This window comes from Galleria mellonella, unplaced genomic scaffold (genome assembly GCF_026898425.1).
Source record: "Galleria mellonella isolate WM207_F2 unplaced genomic scaffold, CSIRO_AGI_GalMel_v1 utg261, whole genome shotgun sequence".
Classification (NCBI taxonomy): Eukaryota; Metazoa; Arthropoda; class Insecta; order Lepidoptera; family Pyralidae; genus Galleria; species Galleria mellonella.
The window spans coordinates 582338-600593 of NW_026442057.1; the positions used below are offsets into that span (position 1 = coordinate 582338).

Here is an 18256-nt window from a genome sequence, read left to right on the forward strand (position 1 = left end):
AAAGATTGCCATGTTCATAACCCTGCAATTTGTGCTAATTTGTCTATTAATGTGCTTAGCTTTAGATCATTATTAAATTGCATTTAAGTGATTTGTCTTATCTTTGTTGTATTTTTTTTTATATATATATTTTTTGTCTTGTAATACTAATGCAAGTTTGGTTTCAGGGAAAATTCTTTAGATGCACTGATGTTACAAAATTGACATACGAAGATTGTCGGTAAGTTATAATAATACGTTACTATTAAACTTTAAAAAATGTAACGATTATGTCAATTTTTTATTCAATATAAAGTTTATTTTAAACGTTTTTTAGGTATAGCTAATTAATAAAACCCTTACGCGATGTATCTAAAGTTTGAGAACCACTATACCTAACGCTAGACGTAATGTAATTAGTGAATAAATAAAATAAAGCTATTCGTTATTTTTTAATTTCACTTAATGTATGTAACATCTACGTACATTCACATGTGTATATATTGCCCAAGTAAGTTGTGTTTATAAATTTTAGATTAATATTAAATATTAAACAAAATAAATAAAATAATATTAGATACATTTAACAGTTTAATTTAATTTACTTATATATTGCCAATATAAATTGTATATAAACAATTAAATTATATTTGTCCGTATGGGCAAACGCAGTATAGGATGACCCCTCACTAGAACGAGTGACGACCTCAAATGCATTGCAAGGGGTCATTGGATGTAGGTAGGTGGCTCAGGACCGTTCATTATGGCTGTCTATGGTGGAGGCCTATGTCCAGCAGTGGACAGATAATGGCTGAAATGGTGATGGTGTTAAAATTATATTTATTTAATGCAAGTTTAACAAAGTAAATAAAACTTTATCAGAACTACATTTTTATTTACTTTTTATTACTTGAGTACTAGTTGCCACGACAAAGTTTTTTTCTCAAAAACTATCAAAGTCAATCCATGATGAAAATGTACTATTAATAACAGTTTGTTTAGATTTTACGTTTTTCCAGGCAAATTCTTCAATCTTTTTAGACGTTATTGAATATTACCTAAAAGAAATCAGTCAAATCGGTCCAGCTGTTCTCGAGTTTTGCCATTAGCACGTATTTAGCGATGCACTTTTATATAAATTAGATTGTCCATAAATTGCTAATTATTTATTTAATAAAGATATATAAATCTTATATTTAATGATAAAATAATTTGTAGATTAAGGCATTTGATGAAATTATTCATTTTTTTTTCTTTTTTTATTTAAACTTGAATGCACATTGAAACTATGTACATTTGGCGGACTTAGCACCGGACGGTGTTCTCTACCAGTCAACCATTGAGCAAACAGTGAAATAAGTAGGCGATGAATTATTGTATATTTATATTATTATATATATATTTATTATTTTATTTACATTTTAGGGGTACATATCTAGTGTACAATGGTGGGAAAGCGTCCATCGAGGACAGAGTTTGGAAAAAGAATAAATTCAATTTTGACGATGTACTGAGCGGCATGCTTACTCTGTTCACCGTATCGACCTTCGAGGGATGGCCAAAGTAATTGTTTTATTTTGTTTATTTAAACAAACAACTATACAATTAGGTTTTAAGTGTACATCACTACTTAAAATTCTGACAGTTTTAAATTTAAAATTAATTCGAACTGTCCTGAAAATTGGCTATTTCCAGCATAGAATAGACCACCCCTTCCTTTCTCGTAGGTGTCTTAAGAAGCGACTAAGAGAAGGCGAGGGATGGGCAGCAGCGTCTCTCTTAAAACATCCCTAAAGCCAAACTGCGGTTGCTAATCCGCCTACTAAGCGTGACAACTATTGGCATAACCTCCCAAAAGGGAGGCTTAAGTTTAGCAGTGGACAATTAAAGGCTGATATGATGATGATGATGATGATCCTGCAAGTTGGTACTATAAAATCATAATCAGAAGTGACCTAAAGTCAAGTTTTTATGTTTGTTATAAACATATACAATTTCTTTTACTTACTTGAAGACTATTTTAATGTAAAATTTTAATGACAAGTTCCAAATTAAATATTTTCACGCCACACGGCTGAATATAGGGTGTATTGTTTATTAATAATAAAATAAGATCGTTGATACAATACTCATTTATTATTAACATTAATTTATGTGGATATAATACAAAGATATAATATAAATTTTAATAGTCTTTCTCTGACATACATGACATATGATTGCTACCACAGATTACATAGAGAGTGTTTCTAAAAACAGAGCAGCAAAATATATTCTTGACTGACGTTGACTGATCGACAGGAAATGTCTAGTTCCACGACATAGGGTACTGTTGTTAACATTAAATACTTCTAATGTCATAATATTAAGACAAATACAGTTATTATTCATTCATGTTTATAATATATGTACTTAGAGAAAAAGTGTATTAAAATATATCTTAAGTTATCTAACAATAGATGGCGTTGTCTGTATTAAAGTCTATTTCTTTTAATTTCAGTTTACTTTCAACGTCTATGGATTCGAACGAGGAGAACTACGGCCCCATAGAAAATTCTAGACCCCTTGTTGCATTCTTCTATATAAGTTATATTATCGTTATAGCGTTCTTCATGGTGAGTTACAATGAAAATATACTATGTTACATTTAAAAATAATAACTTCAGTTTTTGTTTCACACAATAAACACTGATTTCAGTCATGACAAAATCGGTTGTTTTGATTTAAAAACTAAATTACTAAATCGATTTTGATAAAATATCTATAAAACTGACATGAAAGTAAATGCTTTTAAATAAAAAAGAATTTTCCAAATCTGTTTATAAATGACAGAGTAATGAGGTTAGAAACATAAAAAAAAATCGAATTGGAATTTTTCCTATTTTGAAGTCGGTTGATTATATTATTAAATAATTATATTTCAACTAGATCAATGAGATTTAGAAAGATAGTGTCTCCTTATAAATGCTGTAGATGTGTAAACATTTCATTTGGCAGATAAAAATTCTTACAAATAAACATAAACATCGATTAAACAATAATTAAGCACTTAAAGTTCTGTTAAACGATGTTTAGATAAGTATTGCTTTAAATTATTTATCGTAGTAAAACTGACTACGTCGAGTGAAATTTATTTATTTATAAACTAGATTATTGCTCGTTACTTTGTACGCGTGGATTTTAAAAGTAGGAAAACCAATGATGGCATAGATCACTTATAGATGACTTAACACGATAAAACAGACGGGATTTTAAATTATACTTTCAGGAATACAACTATGAAAACTGTATCCAATTTGATGCAGTAGTTTTTGCGTGATGTCGAAAGAAATAGACAGACAAAATTTGTAAAAAAAAAATATTAATTTGGCTTCTACTCATACTGACATTAATAAAACCCCTCGTATTAAACTTTCTTTAAATATCTTTCATCGTTCTGTTACAATTTTATTATATTAACAAGATAATTATCTCTGTTACCAGGTGAACATCTTCGTAGGTTTCGTCATAGTCACATTCCAGAAAGAGGGCGAGCAGGAGTTCAAGGATTGCGAACTGGACAAGAATCAAAGGAACTGCATAGAATTCGCTTTGAAAGCAAAACCAATTAGAAGGTAAATTTGCAGCGTCATTTAAAAGTATCCATACTAAAATATCTTTTTTTTTATACAACTTAGAATGTCAAAAAAGCTGATGGCCCACCTGATGGAAAGTGGTAACCGTCGCCTAAAGACAAGAGCAGTACCATGGACATAACGGAGTATATTTTTTCGTCCATGATACCCCCCATGCGTTGCCACGACTCACGTGTTATTCCTCTGTACCCTGTAAATTCACGCCATATCCTACCTACCCTTCAAACCGAAACACAGCTATGCAAACATAACTGATTTACGGTTAAACCTAAGGATGGATTTAATTTCTGAGTACCTTAACCAAAAATCATCTAAGCGTGGCGACTTCTGAATTACCTGTCAATTTACATACAGTTGTCCACTTTAATTAGACATTCGTAATATGAATGTGTCGGTTAACACTAGGTTTGGAGTAGCGATCTAATAATTTGCTTGAAGATGCTTCGTTTAATGGTAAACACGTGTTGAATGACTTGTGTGGACGAAATGCAGTCGGGAGATTGAGGGCTAATATGGAAGGTTGTGAAACTTCTGCTAGTAATTTTGGTGGTGAATCTTCGAGTGTTGACAGTCGCACACATACTAGTGGTAACGGAAATAAACAAAATAATTCTAATCATCATCAAATAACCAGTTGTACAATTTTCCTTATTTCTAATTATTTAATAAGTTCTCTGATTGCAAACTGAGATGTTAATCCCATTAATATTATAAATGTAAAGATGAATGTATATTTCTTATTTTTACGGAAATTACAGGGAACGGCAACACATTTTTTTTTTTTATACCACTGAGGTGGCAAACAAGCATACGGCCCACCTGATGGTAAGCGGTTACTGTAGCCTATGAACGCCTGCAATACCAGAGGTATTACGCGCGCGTTGCCGACCCTGAAGAAATGGGGGGTATCATGGTTGAAACAGTATACTCTGTTATGTCCATGGTACTGGTCATGTCTATAAGTGACGATTACCACTTTTCATTAGGTGGACCATTAGCTTGTTTGCGACTCTAAGTTACATAAAAAAATACTATATCGTATTCCATTTAAATATATCTAAGATTTGAATGGAATGTGGTACACATATATATATTCTAACTTAGCACATAGTATACTTCATGTATTGATTCACATAGGCGAAGTTGCGGGATTAATGCAGTCATATAACAAGATGCACATTTACCTATTTTATAAAACATTGCACCGATCTATACCCGGCATAATATATTCCAGTGGTATTTATTTATTTGTAACTTTATAGGTATATCCCCAAACATCGGATCCAGTACAAGACTTGGTGGTTCGTGACGTCACAGAAGTTTGAATACTTCATATTCTTCTTCATCGTGTTGAACACAGTGGCGCTGATGATGAAGTTCGACGGAGCCTCGCCGGAGTACAAGAAGGTATGTAGACATTAATTAACAATTTAATTTAATTAAAATTGATTTAATTCAGCACTTTATATAGGAAGTAGTCAACCATTTAATTTAACTGATGTTAATTTAGTGCAACATTTTATCTAAACAATGATCAACAATTTAATGTAATTAAAATGAATTTAATTCAACAGTATATGTAGAATATAATCAACCATTTAAATTAACTGATTTTAATTTAGTGCAACATTTTATGTACACAGTGATCAACAATTTAATGTAATTAAAATTAATTTAATTCAACAGTATATGTAGAAAATAATCAACTATTAAATTAACTGATTTTATTTTAGTTCAACATTTTATGTATACAGTGATCAACAATTTAATGCAATTAAAATGATTTTAATTCAACAGTATATGTAGAAAATAATCAACTATTAAATTAACTGATTTTAATTTAGTGCAACATTTTATGTACACAGTGATCAACAATTTAATGTAATTAAAATTAATTTAATTCAACAGTATATGTAGAAAATAATCAACTATTAAATTAACTGATTTTATTTTAGTTCAACATTTTATATATACAATGATCAACAATTTAATGCAATTAAAATTATTTTAATTCAACAGTTCTTATAGGAAATATTTAACTATTTAATTTAACTGATGTTAACTTAGTTCAACATTTATGTAATTAAAATCAAAAGTTTTTAGCCCTTTGAAAAGGCATGTAAAAACATGTCTGAGAGATGTATTCTCAGACATTTTTTTACCAATCTTTGTCTGTGATGGACAAGGCCCACCCGACTTCCTCTCTATATACCTTTATGCTGCAAATATTCGAGCTGAGGGAAAGGGATTGTTAATAATGGAGTCTAACATCGCCATTGCTAGCAATCCACCTTATCAGGACGATCTCCACGCGATTTCCCCTTGAAAATAAAAAATATCGTGGTTAATTCTTGAATTAGTCATGATGGGCTATCTGACCCATTTCATTCTCATTTATCATCTCTCACTGGTGTCCCACCAGCTTATACCGATAGAGCAGTCGGGGTTACCATTCCATTGCCACCAATTAAAAATTTTTCGAACTATATCTCGGTCTATTTAGTTCTACTATGGTTATACTTATTTCAGATTCTGTCACACAGCGAAATACATAATTATTTTAAATTTTCAGGTTCTGGACTATCTAAACATGATTCTGACGACTGTTTTCATGTTGGAATTTGTTTTTAAATTGGCAGCCTTCAGATTCAAGGTACGTTATTAAAACATACTTCTAAATAGAATAGGCTATCCTTTCCTTTCCCGTGGGTGTCGTAAGAGCCAACTAAGGGAGGACGAGGGATGGGAAGCAGCGTTCCTCTTAAAATATCTCCAAAGCCTGACTGCGGTTGCTAATTCGCCTGCCAAACGTGACGACTACTGGCAAAACGCTTCAAGGGGGTGGCTTATGTTTAGCAGTGGTCAGTTAAAGGCTAGTATTGATGATGATGACAGACGTATAATAAATTACAGGTTATATTTCAGCATACATTACATTGCTTTTTGTTAATATTTTTGCAATTATTATTCTAGATTTATTTTTGTGTTTTTGTTCTATTTTATTAAATTGTCTTGTTTGTATTTTCAGAATTACTTCGGCGACGCGTGGAACACAACTGATTTTATTTTAGTCATCGGCAGTATCATTGACATAGTCGTCACTCAGGTCAATGAGAACAAACCGGTTACCGTGGTGAATATCATTATTTATTTATATTTTTTTCAACAAAAAATATGAATGAATAAAATGTGTTCAAAATTAACCTTTTTATATATTGACATTTGTAGTTTTTTATAAAAGAGAAAATTGATAAACAATTGAAATAGAACAAAATATACATACAATACTTCAAGTCAACAGACGGCATTTTTATTTTACAACTAATATAATTAATAAATAATATATACAAAACAAGAACCAGCATATTTTACAAACAAAATGACTATCACAAATTTCGTATTAAAAAAATTAGATTAAAAAGCTATTACAAAATAAAGAGAAAATAAGAGACTTGGGTACGATATTATAGAATATAAATAATACATGTGTAGAAAATAAATATTAATAAACTGTTTTTTTTTTATTTTCAGTTTACTACAAGTAAAGCAAGTAAAGAGGTAAGACTTTCAGAGACGAGATAAATTCACAATATCATACTAGCTTAACATTTAGTGAAGAATATAGGAAGCAGGAGTACAATTCAACTTATAACAATACTCGTATATATAACGTATGTAATGTTTGCCGTGTGGTCCCGGCATAGAATGAACCACCCCTATCTTTCCCGTAGGTGTCGTAAGAGGCAAATAAGGGAACTTAATGGTCGAGGCAACAGCGTCCCTTTTAAAACATCATTAAAAGCCTAACTGCGGTTGCCAACCCGCTTGCCAAGCGTGCCAATTATTGGCAAAGCTCCCCATAGGGGGAGGCCTATGTTCTGTGGACAGTTACCGTCTGATATGATGATGTAACATAACTTACTCCTAAATACATGTAACATGTATAATGAATGATGTACGATTGATGAACATATGGTTAATAATTGGTTAATGAATGATGAATAAATGGTGGATGAATGATTAGTGATGAATATTAAATGATGAATGAAATTTTAAATTGATAGCACCACCTTAAAAGAATGACGATTTAGATTTTCCCTATATGTAGATATACATACGTATATATATAAAAATATATTTACAACTTTACAGGGCAGTCTTCTAAAATACATCACATTCTTCCGTCTGTTCCGCGCGATGCGTCTGATCAAGTTGCTGTCCCGAGGGGAGAGGATCCGAACCCTCCTGTGGACGTTCATCAAATCGTTCCAAGCGCTGCCCTACGTCGCCCTGTTGATTGTGCTGCTGTTTTTCATCTACGCTGTTGTTGGGATGCAGGTATGGTGTTATACAACTATTGAATGAATAAATTAATGATTGTACGAATAATGAATAAATTAATGAACAAACAACAATGATGTTAAGGGATGAATAATGAATTAGAACTGAACGATGAATGATGAATGAATAATGCTCGATTAATTTATTTATTTATTTATGCTTTATTGACCACATTACAAAAAAAAATGTCTGGTACAAAAGGCGGACTTAATACTATATAGCATTCTCTCGCAGTCAACCTTTGGCAAAACAGAAATTTTAATATGCGGTGAAAAAAAATTACAACACATACAATAGAGATTATATAAATATACATACATGAATATATTAAACAAATATTACATAAATATACAAATATGTAATAAAAATACATATATACAAATATAAATATACATATATAAATATACCTACTTATAGATTATATACGATAACACAAATAAACAACGATAGAGATGAAAGTGATGATGATGAAGGTGAACTGCTTTCACAGTTTTTTCCAAAGATATTCGTAGACTTTTCTCTTAAAAATGAATTTGTTAGAAATTTGTCTTATGTCCATGGGTAGCGCATTCCAGAGTCGTGAGGCCTCAAGAGTAAAGGAATTGGAAACAAAAGCAGAACGATGTAGAGGAATAGAGAGAACAAGAGAGTCGTTAGAACGAAGTTCGCGTGTATGAGAATCACAAAGATATTTGAATCTACATTTCAAGTATTCTGGTGATAAGGGACTAATAAGAAGAGAGAATTAATGAATTAATAACAAATTAATGATATCTGATTGATGCATGAATGACGAATGTATGATGTGTGATTGATGAATAAATAAATGAGATCTCAATTCTTATTAAAAAAAAGTTCTTGGCTGCGGGCATTTATTTAGGAAGGTATATCGTAAATTAATAAATAATTTAATTTGCACATTTCGTTTCAGTTATTTGGTAAAATCAATTTTGATGACGATCAGATCACGAGGCATAACAACTTTCAATCGTTCGGCAGCGCTCTTATGGTCTTATTTAGATCAGCTACAGGTAATTTTACATTACATTCATTCGTTAACTTTTTTATCTATTGGAACTTAATCCATGTTTACTTCATCTATCTCTATTTTATCAACGACTTACAAAGAAGGAGATTCTCAATTCAGTTGTATTTTTTGTATGTTTGTTACCTCATAACTCCGTTATTTTTAAACCGATTTGAAAAATTATTTTTTTATCTGAAAGGTTATACTCACAGATTGGATTCATAGAAATTTTATCAAAATCAGTTCAGTATTTTAATTTTTAGATCATTATAAATGATTTTGTCTTGATTGAAGTCGGTTTTTTTGTGGGTAACAATCTTTAAATATACAGTATATTAATTAACGAAATTCATGCCTTTAAACCAGTCGTATTACTCATTAATAAAATCCCCAATTTATTTACTTAAGAAAATCGAATTTAAATTACTAAAACTAAAAAAAAAAATTGTAATTTTCCAAAATCAAGAATGACCACTATTTTTACCAACGACATTACACAGTACAAGACATGCAATATCTATTATGATGTAGTATCGTCGATACATAGTTATTGTTCATAATATATCTTTCGATTTAATCTTAAATTATCCAAAGAGTTAGAACTGACATGATAATTATGTGTACTGGGGATTCTATTGGTATTGTTTGCATAATGACACTGTCATATGTTGTTACTAGCTTTTTCCTGCGACTTCGTTTGCGTGGCAGGGATATATTTCTTTGACCGGGATAAGTCGCTTATGTCCTTCTCCATACCAAATATTGTAGTACGTGCAACCAAATATCGTGATAATTAGTTTAGCAGTTAAGACGCAAAATGTAACAAATAAACTCACTTTTACATTTATAATATTAGTATGGGTGTCGAAACGGAGAATATTATGGGATATTGATTATATTGATGATAGATCATCACATATATTTGCAGGTGAAGCCTGGCAAGAGATTATGATGGCATTATCCCCCAACATTGACGAACGTCCCGATGATCCACCAAAGTGCATAAAGTCAGAGCCCATAGACGGCGTCCCAAACACTGACAATGGGGACGAATTGTGCGGCAATTGGATGGCGTTCCCTTACTTCATATCATTCTCTTTGCTTTGTACTTTCCTGGTAAAATATTGTCATAATATTAATTGATGCTTTATTTTAATTTTATATATGTATATAAAATCTACATTTTTGTATTCTCAATATGACTTTTACATTTGAATTAGCGCTTTTAATAAATTATTCTCAATAAGAAAGTAATATTATATGAGATACTGGCATAGAATAGGCGACCCCTTCCTTTTCCGTGAATGTCGTAAGAATGGAATAAGGGAGGGCGAAAGATAAGCAGCAGCGTCCCTTTTAAAACACCTCTGAAAATTAACCACAGTTAGGTTTTGCCAATCCGCCTGACAAGCATGGCAAATGTTGCGAAACTTCCCAAGGGGAGGCTTATGTTCAGCAGTAGATGATTAAAGGCTGATATGTCGATGATATATATATATTCTTTATTGCACTAAAACATACAGTAACAACAATAAGTTAATAACAATGTTAGCAAAGGCGAACTTATCTCTAAAAGAGATTTCTTCCAGTCAACCTAACGCAGTGGCATTTTTTTTTTTTTTTTTTTTTTTTTTTATACAACTTAAAATGGCAAACAAGCTGACGGCCCACCTGATGGAAAGTGGTAACCGTCGCCTATAGACATGAGCAGTACCATGGACATAACAGAGTATACTGTTTCGCCCATGATACCCCCCATGCGATGCCATTCCTGAGGACTCAGGTGTTATTCCTCTGTACCCAGTAAATTCACGCCATATCCCACCCTTCAAACCGAAACACAGCCATGCAAACACAACTGCTTCACGGTTGAAATACGCTGATCGACTTTCGTACAAAGTCTCCCTCTGGCATAGGAAGTAGTGAGTAGTGAGTAGTGATAATGATGAATAAAAAAATATGTAAAGTTAAATTGTCCATATTAATGAATATTTCTTTTTATTCTGTGCGCAAATTTTATGCTTTTTCAAATATAGTCTTGTAAGATATAGTCTAGCTCTTAGTAATTCACACAGTTTTATTTTTTGATCATTATAATACTGATGATAATGATGTCGTGTCATATAGGGAATGAATAAATGAAAACTCTTTAACAATAAAGAAAGAAACAATTACATAAAATGTGTAGATGAAAAACAAAGATTATTGAACACTTCTATTTCTGCAATAGTAAAAATATAAATTTAATTTACAGATTATCAACTTGTTCGTAGCCGTCATCATGGACAATTTCGATTATCTAACGAGAGATTGGTCCATATTAGGACCCCATCATCTAGACGAGTTTGTCAGGTGAGTAGATATTTATGTAAATGAATAAATAACAAACTAGTATACCCCAAGATAAAATAAGGAACGTTATATTGAAGGTTTTATGAATATGTATTGTATTTATTTTTGCATTATTTTTACAAGGAATTTGTCATTTATTGTTCGATTTATTACAGTTTTGTACAGGAAAGAGCACGATATTTGTTAAACAAAAATCTATATAAAGTTCTAGATCATAACGTTGTTATTAGCTCGTACAATGGAATAGAAGTGAAGAAGTACAAAAATATCCTTGACTTAAGGTCGTGAGCATACTTAATTTTGCTAAAAGGCATTTGTCGAATATTAAAAGTGTGGTGAATTGAATATTCTACGTGCAACATTTCATCGAGCATAATTAGAATCTAACGTAGGCGAGCCTACCGCCATCTTTCGGATTATAATGTTAGCTTAATCTTTCTATCTGTAAAAGGGATAAATAGGTACTAAAATAATTTTATACATTTACAGATTGTGGAGTGAATACGATCCGGATGCAAAAGGAAGAATAAAACACTTGGATGTCGTTACTTTATTAAGAAAAATTAGTCCGCCTTTGGGTAAATCAAGTCACATTAATACAAGCTTTCGTGTAAATGATAGCGGAATGTAAAGGCTGCATTCTTATTACATTAATTCCAACTTTGTATTCACAATCACAATCGGAATCACAAATGGTTGTTCTAGATTTAGTATCTAAGTGTTGTTATTATTTATTTTTTGTCCGCTAATTTGTATGCGTACATTTCAGTAGGGAAATTAATGAAATAGATTTATGTATGTTTTGTCTTGATATACGATTTCTAGATGGTATATCAAGATAAAACATACACAAATTTTTAAGCTAGCCCTTCAGAAATACAACTGTGGAAACTGCATCTAATTTGGTGCAGTTGTTTTTGCGTGATATTGGAACAAACATACAGTTAGATAGAAATTTTGAAAATCATTGTTTTGGCATCTTTTCATGTTTATTAAGACCCATCATATTAAATTTCGCACATACAAATAACGTCTACAATTCACAATTTTGTTGTATTAGTAAGGTATTCAAAGGCATACTTTCATAGTACTGGTCAGATAAAGAAAATCTTAATACATACTTTATTAGGCATATTTAGAAGATTGTTGAAGTAAAAAAATATATTGGTTAAAAGACAGAAGAAATAATGAAGAAACGGCCTAGTAATATGAATAGCTGTAATATCTTCTTTCAGGTTTCGGTAAACTGTGTCCACATAGAACAGCGTGTAAACGTCTCGTGTCAATGAACATGCCCCTAAACTCTGATGGCACGGTCAATTTTAACGCCACACTATTTGCTGTTGTTCGAACCCAGCTGCAGATAAAGACTTCAGGTTTGTTTTAATATATTAAAAATAAGTGTGATAGCTTGCATGTTTGATATGTTGATATTCTAATTTATTAAAATAAATGTATTTTTTTTTTATTTCAAATTTTTATTAAGTGTAAATTTGCTTGTTTACTATGTATAAAAATAAAATGCAAACAATAGATACACTTGTACAAATGACTAAGAATTTATTTATATACTTATACACCATAAAAGCTGTTTCAATTAAAAATGACTTTTAAATAATTAATATTGTACAACAGGTGTAATAGACGAATGTAACACGGAACTACGAGCCATCATTAAAAAAGTATGGAAACGGACATCTCCTAAACTTCTGGACCAGGTAGTGCCTCCACCTGGTGATCCCAATGAGATCACAGTTGGCAAGTTCTATGCTACCTTCCTTATTCAAGATTACTTTAGAAGGTTAGTTGTGTTATAAATTTGATTTAACATAATTTTAATTGCCTTTCTTTTCATCTTTTATCTTTGTCTAATTGAAAAAAATTAACTCGCAAATAGATCTCATCTAAGGATATCATCATATTCACGTCACGAGAAATTTAATAAATTCTTATAAATTTAATCTAACTTTCAGTAGATTACTAATTATATTATATATTTACGGTATTATTTATGATGATTGAGTATTACAAATAGTTAATATAACATAAATTATGTAGTTTGTTACGTAGATTGACTTCTTTCTCCTCATGGTATTTACAATTGAGATTAACAAGTTTTTTGTTTTATAGGAACCATGCGTAAGTTGTATTCCAAGTTTTAAGCAACTCAACGATTTATTCCGCTGCATTCTATGCTTTTCTTCCTTGGTCGCAATACCAGTGTGTCGATAACCAAGGATGTTGCTTGTTCATTATTTTATTCCAAAGAAATCTGAAACATTGATTTGGTATTTGTACCTGTTTTTACTGCGTCTTTTGACATAAGAATTATGCAATCGTTTATTTATATGATAAATACATAAAAGTAATATAAACTTATTTTTGGGAATGTCTTTTAGAGTTTCTCAAGCAGATCTTTTGCATAATGATTGCATAATATTTTAAAAAATTTGTCTAATAGCTTCCATGCATTTAAAGGTGCTATATACTCCGCCGAGCCGAAGCATTTATATTTTTTGGTTCAAGTTTTTATTCTAGCATGACATTTTTCAGTGATACCTATTGATCTATTGAAAGCATGTTTTCTCCGTATGATAATAACTCTTTGATGTTTTACAATCACTTGTTTCGATTCGCACAATTCTTATAATTTACTTCCTTTGTTCTATTGAGTGCTCATTTGCGTGATGAAATTATTATGTGTTCGTCAAATGTTTATGCATGTCACAGACAATTTATATTACATTTGGCTTCTCTAACTTGTTCATGAATGAAAATTACACATTTACTCATTTTGAGCAATTGATTGTAAAGTTCGAGACCGAGAAGACATGTTTTGGCATTTATTCTTTGACTTTGGCATTATTTTATTTGATAATCACGTTTGAAACTAGTCTTTGAAGTGCAAGTTTTAAATTTTTTGGATTTTACACCTAAAGTTTGGGAGTAGTGGAGTTGAAATTTGTGTCCTCTACGTGGGCAAATAATATGACAGGTTCAGAAAGCGCAAGGAACAAGCGGCGGCAGCGTCCTTACAGAACAACCAGATGACATTGCAGGCTGGTTTGAGGACCTTGCACGAAGCTGGTCCTGAGCTCAAAAGAGCCATATCAGGAAACTTGGACGAGGTTGTTGCAGAAACTGTCGAACCAATGCATAGGGTAAGTTAAATACAAAATAGTAAAATAGTAGATTTTCCTTTGCAGGTAACAAGATTTGATTTAACAGAGAAAAATTTTAATCGTCTCAAATTATTATGAAACAAACATGGGAGTAAATTGACTCAGTAATGTCGTCATATTAGTGTAACAAAACCCCTCTTTTTTTTTTCGAAAAACAATAAATGGATTTTTTTTTGGTTTGGAAGTTAATTTAACAAATTTTAAGATAAATACAGTCACTCCAGTTTCTAACAAATATGTATCAGTATTATTCAATCATTTATTTATTAAAAATATGAACAACATGGAGTTGGTTAGACAATTCAAGTTTTATAATTTTTCTCCAGCGTAACCATACATTGTTCGGTTCTGTATGGACGACAATCAAACGACACGGTCGGGAGAGTATCTACGGACGAGATAGGAAAAATCCACCGCCTTCAGTCAAATTGAAAATGCCTAGTGAGTATTATTTACATTTTCTTTAGGTAATTACTTGGATGTACAATAAAATATAAGAGTGAACATGTTCACAACTGTAATACATAGTGAAGTACGTAGTTTCGAGTACCTAAATGATAAAATTGTACAAGAAGCAGACTGTAAATGGCAATAAATATGAACTAGCTTAATTAGCCACTCACTGACTACTACGATACAGGCCTGCGAGCCTAGCGTAGTAACCACTGTATAACAAATTGTGTACCCGATTTTTAGCTAAAAAAAAAGTCCACTGCTGAAAATTGGCTCTTCACTAAGAGGGGTTTAGCTAGTAGTTGTCACGTTTGGCAGGCGGATTGGTAACTTCAGTTAGGCTTCGGTAATGTTTAAAGAAGGACGATGTTTCCCATCCTTCAACTGTGAAGTTCTCTTAGACGCCTCTTACTAAATCCACGGGAAAGGAAGGGATGGCCCATTCTATATAGGGATCACTTAGTGAAGACCTAATAGAGTAGTTGGAAGCATTTGTCGATTTTTGCCATCGTGATGAATCTGATACTCAACCTATCTATATTTCATTGAGCATATAAGAATATAAAAACAGCATTTTTAATAGCATTAAATAATTTAATTAATTTATTAACAAATTAATTAAGTCGCCATTTCAGGTGAGAAGGAAAATCAAAATTTGAGCGCAATGATGAGGAGAGAACTAGGTATGGACGGGAAGATACCAGAAGAAGAGATGTAAGTGTAAACAATTAAACCAAATATTGTTTTTTGCTTTATTTTTTTTACAAATAAAGAACTATATTGAATTTTTCTCTCATACTCGTAACTTTGTTAGTTGACAAATATGCAGATATATACAGAGCTACAGAATATCTTTATTTAAATAGGCTTTTCTACAATCTCTTTTAAAGCCTTTTTTTGCTTACTTATTATGATTTTATTGCAGGGTTTCGAATTTTTAATTTTAATTTTATTTATTTGGTGCACATAAAAATACTCTAATCTACAAGAAAAATTTGTAATATAAAATAAAATAATTATGCTCACGGCTGTAATCGTTAATGGGGTAGTTAAAAGGATTTGTTGACTGACGCAGTGGTGAACGTATTTGATACATTTAAAATCATTATAACTGATGTAATGGAGGGCTTTTTTTGTCATTCGCATAATGGTTATAAAGTAAAATGTATGTATGTATGTGGAATTTTTTTATGCAACTTAGAGTTGGCAACCAAGCTGACGGCCCACCTGATGGAAAGTAGTAACCGTCGCCTATACACATGAGCAGTACCATAGACATAACAGAGTATACTGTTTCGTCCATGATACTCTTGAGGACTCAGGTGTTATTCCTGTGTGCCCTGTAAATTCATTGCCACACCCTACCCTTCTAACCGAAACACAGCCATCCAAACATAATTGCTTCACGGTAAAAACACGAATGCGACGGAGGTGCCTAAGCAAACTTTTGTACAAAGTCTCCCTTTGGAAAAATAAAAGATATAAATTTGTAAGTGGGTGAAAGTAAAGGAAAATAGAAAATTATAAATAAAAAACAAATGGATTATTCATATACAATTATAATTATGTACGTACTCCACAATATATTACGATACGGCAGGAGATATGAAGAAGTAAACCAGAGCGATGGCGATGAAGAAATAGCGATGCAGCCTCTTCTTCACGGCAAGGACTCTGAGAGGATATTTAAAGCTATCGAGTAAGTGTACACACATTTTACTATATTAGATAACAAATTGACCGGTAACAAGTATTTTGCTCCACAAGGAACACCTACTTTAACAGTAGCAAAACACACTGATGAAGGTTGAGATGTCCCGTAGATATATTAGGTTGAAAATATTTTAATTTATGGAATTATATGTTTGGAAATTTAACAAGCATTTTTTTTTTGCTCCGTAAAGTTAATAAACAATGAGTTATTAATTGGTGATGTAGTTGCGTTAGTTATTCACGAGGAAATAAAATTACCCTTCGACTTTCGTGCTTCTGTATTGGTACACGCGAATAAATCTTGTAGATTGTAAAAAAAATACCCGAAATTGGTTTAGAAAATTGCCACATACGTAATCCTTTTTTTTATTAGACGACAAATGAATGGTAGCTCCTCTTCTATGCGTTCTTCTAAATGAAGCTGCCGATATTTCACTGTTTAGACTTGAATTGTAATATTTTGTATTATTGTACTCATTAAACTTTTTTTTTATTATTTTATTATTTACAAGTTTCGACACGGTATTATCTTTTTTTTTAATAAAATACAGCCGTTCCATTTATAGGGAATTTAATTCCTTTAAATTTTTAAAATGTTTTTTTATTTTTTATTTATTTTCCACTACAATATAAAAGTCAAATCTTTCCTTTTTATAATATTGTTTTGGATTAACATTATTCTTTTTTCTTCAATTTTATTATTTAATTTATTTTGCTTCCTCTTATTACCGGTCAATTTGTAAAGTAATAAATCTCCGTTGTCTCGTTGTAAGTGTATGATTAGGTACATACGTATATCGAAATTTGTGTCGTGCTTTCTGTCGAAATTGATCATGGCACATTAAAATTATATATAAATAATATAAAATTAACAACGTTATACGGTTGCCTGAATATTAAAATAAGTAGTTTAATACGCCGTTTATTTCGCGGCCTAAAGAAGTTAAACAAATTTTACGAGACTTTAGAAAATAATCGAATAAATTATATTGGTCTCAAACGATTTTATAGATATCTTGTGAAACTTTTTTTTTTTAATTCTGTCTACAAAACGTTTGTTCTTAATTTTTGATGTTTGATAAATTTACAGTAACAAATCTATGTATGTATATATAAATCTCGTGTTACTGAGTTTATTGTCGCACTCCTCCGTTATAGCTCAACCGATTTTAATTATTTTTTTTTTGTATATTTATATTTGGTATTTATATACTTGGTAGGTATGACAACAGGTCGTGAAGTATATTTTAGACCGCCAGATGAATAGGGTGTCCCTATTCAGAAAAAAAATCTATTTATGCCGTATCAACAAGACCCGACATACGTTCTTCCTTTATGTAAATATAACGATAAAATTGAGCTTTTTTAATAGCATAAAAAAACAAGCTTTGCAACATGCTGACTGTGAAAATGAGTTCAGTACAAAATATTTAAGTAAATTCCTTTCGAATTATATTTTTTTTTGTAATTAAACTCAATTTATAATCTATAAATTTATTTATAATTATAGTAACAATAATGTTTGTCCATATGTAACGATTGCTCTGTGAAGCGCTATCTATTTTATTAACTTT

General features: G+C 31.2%; 1 protein-coding gene across 8 annotated transcripts in view; it reads left to right on the forward strand.

Annotated features, from left to right (window-relative positions):
- The window catches only part of LOC113521049 (muscle calcium channel subunit alpha-1-like), a 96006-nt gene that overhangs the window by 70437 nt on the left and 7313 nt on the right, over window positions 1-18256 (forward strand). For 5 of the 8 annotated variants that reach the window (XR_008252851.1, XM_052894993.1, XM_052894987.1 and 2 more), the window contains 20 exons: window positions 168-220; window positions 1405-1542; window positions 2480-2594; window positions 3463-3593; window positions 4877-5021; window positions 6187-6267; window positions 6643-6747; window positions 7146-7172; window positions 7767-7952; window positions 8887-8986; window positions 9911-10098; window positions 11237-11334; window positions 11824-11912; window positions 12570-12710; window positions 12970-13135; window positions 13465-13473; window positions 14330-14495; window positions 14843-14957; window positions 15593-15683; window positions 16570-16668. Coding sequence is in view for 7 of the 8 variants with exons in the window: in XM_052894993.1 (XP_052750953.1) it covers window positions 168-220; window positions 1405-1542; window positions 2480-2594; window positions 3463-3593; window positions 4877-5021; window positions 6187-6267; window positions 6643-6747; window positions 7146-7172; window positions 7767-7952; window positions 8887-8986; window positions 9911-10098; window positions 11237-11334; window positions 11824-11912; window positions 12570-12710; window positions 12970-13135; window positions 13465-13473; window positions 14330-14495; window positions 14843-14957; window positions 15593-15683; window positions 16570-16668 (2243 nt within the window). In the remaining variant the exon portion in view is untranslated. The remainder of the gene's footprint in view (window positions 1-167; window positions 221-1404; window positions 1543-2479; window positions 2595-3462; window positions 3594-4876; window positions 5022-6186; window positions 6268-6642; window positions 6748-7145; window positions 7173-7766; window positions 7953-8886; window positions 8987-9910; window positions 10099-11236; window positions 11335-11823; window positions 11913-12569; window positions 12711-12969; window positions 13136-13464; window positions 13474-14329; window positions 14496-14842; window positions 14958-15592; window positions 15684-16569; window positions 16669-18256) is intronic. The other 3 variants (XM_052894990.1, XM_052894994.1, XM_052894988.1) reach the window with 2 other exon arrangements.